Source organism: Opisthorchis viverrini (assembly GCF_000715545.1).
Source record: "Opisthorchis viverrini unplaced genomic scaffold opera_v5_370, whole genome shotgun sequence".
Lineage (NCBI taxonomy): Eukaryota > Metazoa > Platyhelminthes > Trematoda > Opisthorchiida > Opisthorchiidae > Opisthorchis > Opisthorchis viverrini.
The window spans coordinates 26,770-28,722 of record NW_008752031.1 but is presented as its reverse complement, the minus strand read 5'-3'; the positions used below and the strand labels follow the sequence as shown (position 1 = coordinate 28,722).

At 48.1% G+C, this 1,953-nt stretch overlaps 1 protein-coding gene across 1 annotated transcript in view; it reads right to left on the bottom strand.

Annotated features, from left to right (window-relative positions):
- Positions 1-1,412: 1,412 nt before the first annotated feature.
- T265_15162 (hypothetical protein) overlaps positions 1,413-1,953 on the bottom strand; it is a gene marked incomplete at both ends in the record, with an annotated part of 19,971 nt that continues 19,430 nt past the window's right edge. The window contains one exon of the mRNA XM_009176873.1: positions 1,413-1,924. Coding sequence (XP_009175137.1) covers positions 1,413-1,924 — 512 coding nt within the window. The remainder of the gene's footprint in view (positions 1,925-1,953) is intronic.

Genomic DNA, 1,953 nt, shown 5'->3' with positions numbered 1-1,953 from the left:
CTATATCCGGGCTGCTCAGCAACGCGTGCTGCAGGAAATTGTCGCCTAGGCGTATCGAGTCCATTGACAATCCGCCGATCCTCGGTCGATATCCACCCACGGCTCTCGCGGGTGGTGCGCGTGGTCTGTATTTAGCTTGGTTCCGTCCCCGTCTCAGCGAAACGCCCTCTCCTGTATCAAGCAAGCACAACTCCCTCTTCCAGTCACAATGAAGGTTTGTATGGCAGCTTGTGACAGTGCGCTCATCGCTACCAGCCCGCGAAAAGGGCAGTAACCCAAATATTTATTATGTCAAGGTGTTCGGGTACGAGGGACTTGATTCTTCCAATAACCAGACCCGCCACACTTGTAGCACCGGATCGTTCTAGCGTACCTCCGTGTTTCCGTCTTCATGGATGCTGTAGCGGATAACGCGAGCAAATACCAGTTCAAAGNAATATAACGGATTTCAGTTGTAAATTGAGATATATATGCAACCTGCCGGCTCTCTGGGGGAGAACGTCGATCGGACGTACTTTGGACAGCGAAGATCAATGGTTTATGGCCGTCAAAACTGAGAAATATCGACCCTCTAAAAGATGCCGCAAATGGCGTATTGCCAAGTATATAGCTCATAATTCTCACCCAAACGTGCTGTAAGAGAATGAGAGAGGTTGAAATTCTGCATCTTTCATTGTCTGAAGGAGTGCACCGACTGCTTCTTGCGAGGCATCTGTGGCTAGGTACAACTTGGTGTGTGGATCGGATGGAATGTAATGCAAGAGCGTTGAGTGAGTCAAGCAGGATTTCAGTCGGTCGAATGCTAGGAGAGCTTGTTCGTTAAGAACTAACTTGCGAGTACCCTTTTGAAGTAAATCAGTGAGAAGTTGAGCACTTTGAGCGCACTCGAGGATGAATCGACGGTAGTAATTGACTAAACCCAGAAAACGACGCAGTTGTCTTACGGAAGTTGGGGCGGAGTAGTCAGCCAACCTGTTTACTTTTGAGGGTTGTGTTCTGATTCCTTTATGGTCAATGATGTGACCAAGCACTTCGAGGGAATGTACACCGAATTCACATTTCTCAACTTGGAGAATGATACCATGTTGTCGAAAACGTTCAAAGACGGCTTTCAAATGGTGCATATGTTCAGTGTGTGAACTGCCGGCAATGAGAACATCATCTACGCAGGCGCAAGCGAAATATAACCCACGTAAGACTTGGTCAATGAATCGTTGGAAGGTCTGGGCAGCATTGCGTAAACCAAAGTGCATTCGGAGGAATTCGAATAGGCCGAGAGGAAAGGTGATTGTCGTTTTCGGTATACAATGAATCGAAGGTCTGGGCAGCATTGCGTAAACCAAAGTGCATTCGGAGGAATTCGAATAGGCCGAGAGGAAAGGTGATTGTCGTTTTTTTTCTATCGTCAGTGGCTATTGGTATCTGGTTATGAGCACGGACAAGGTCGAGTTTCGAGAAAAGAGTCTTCCCGTCCAGGTCGAAGCGAAATCATGCATTTGGGGTACAGGGTACTTGACTGAAACGGTGGTCTTGTTAATCGCCCGATAGTCTCCACAAGGTCGCCAATCGCCACTGGTCTTCTCTACCATGTGAAGTGGTGATGCCCAAGATGGACGTATAATGCACAACTCGAACATGTGCTCAAACTCACGTTTGGCTGTAGCAAGCTTATCTGGTGCTAAACGACGAGGACTCAGTGACACAGGGTTTCCGGTGGTGAGAATCTTGTGTGTGACCCCGTGATGCAGCTGCGTTGGAAACACTGAAGGTTGGAATAAGTCTTTGTATTCCTTAATCAGGTCAGCGTATGGGTCAGCTAAATCGGGGGTGAGGACCTTGATTGCAGGAGGCGTTGAACAGCACTGGATTCCAGTGATGCTCAAATTGGTTGCTTGGTCCACCAGTCTGCGACCTTTCACGTCTACTAGAAGCCCAAAGTGTGTGAGAAAATCA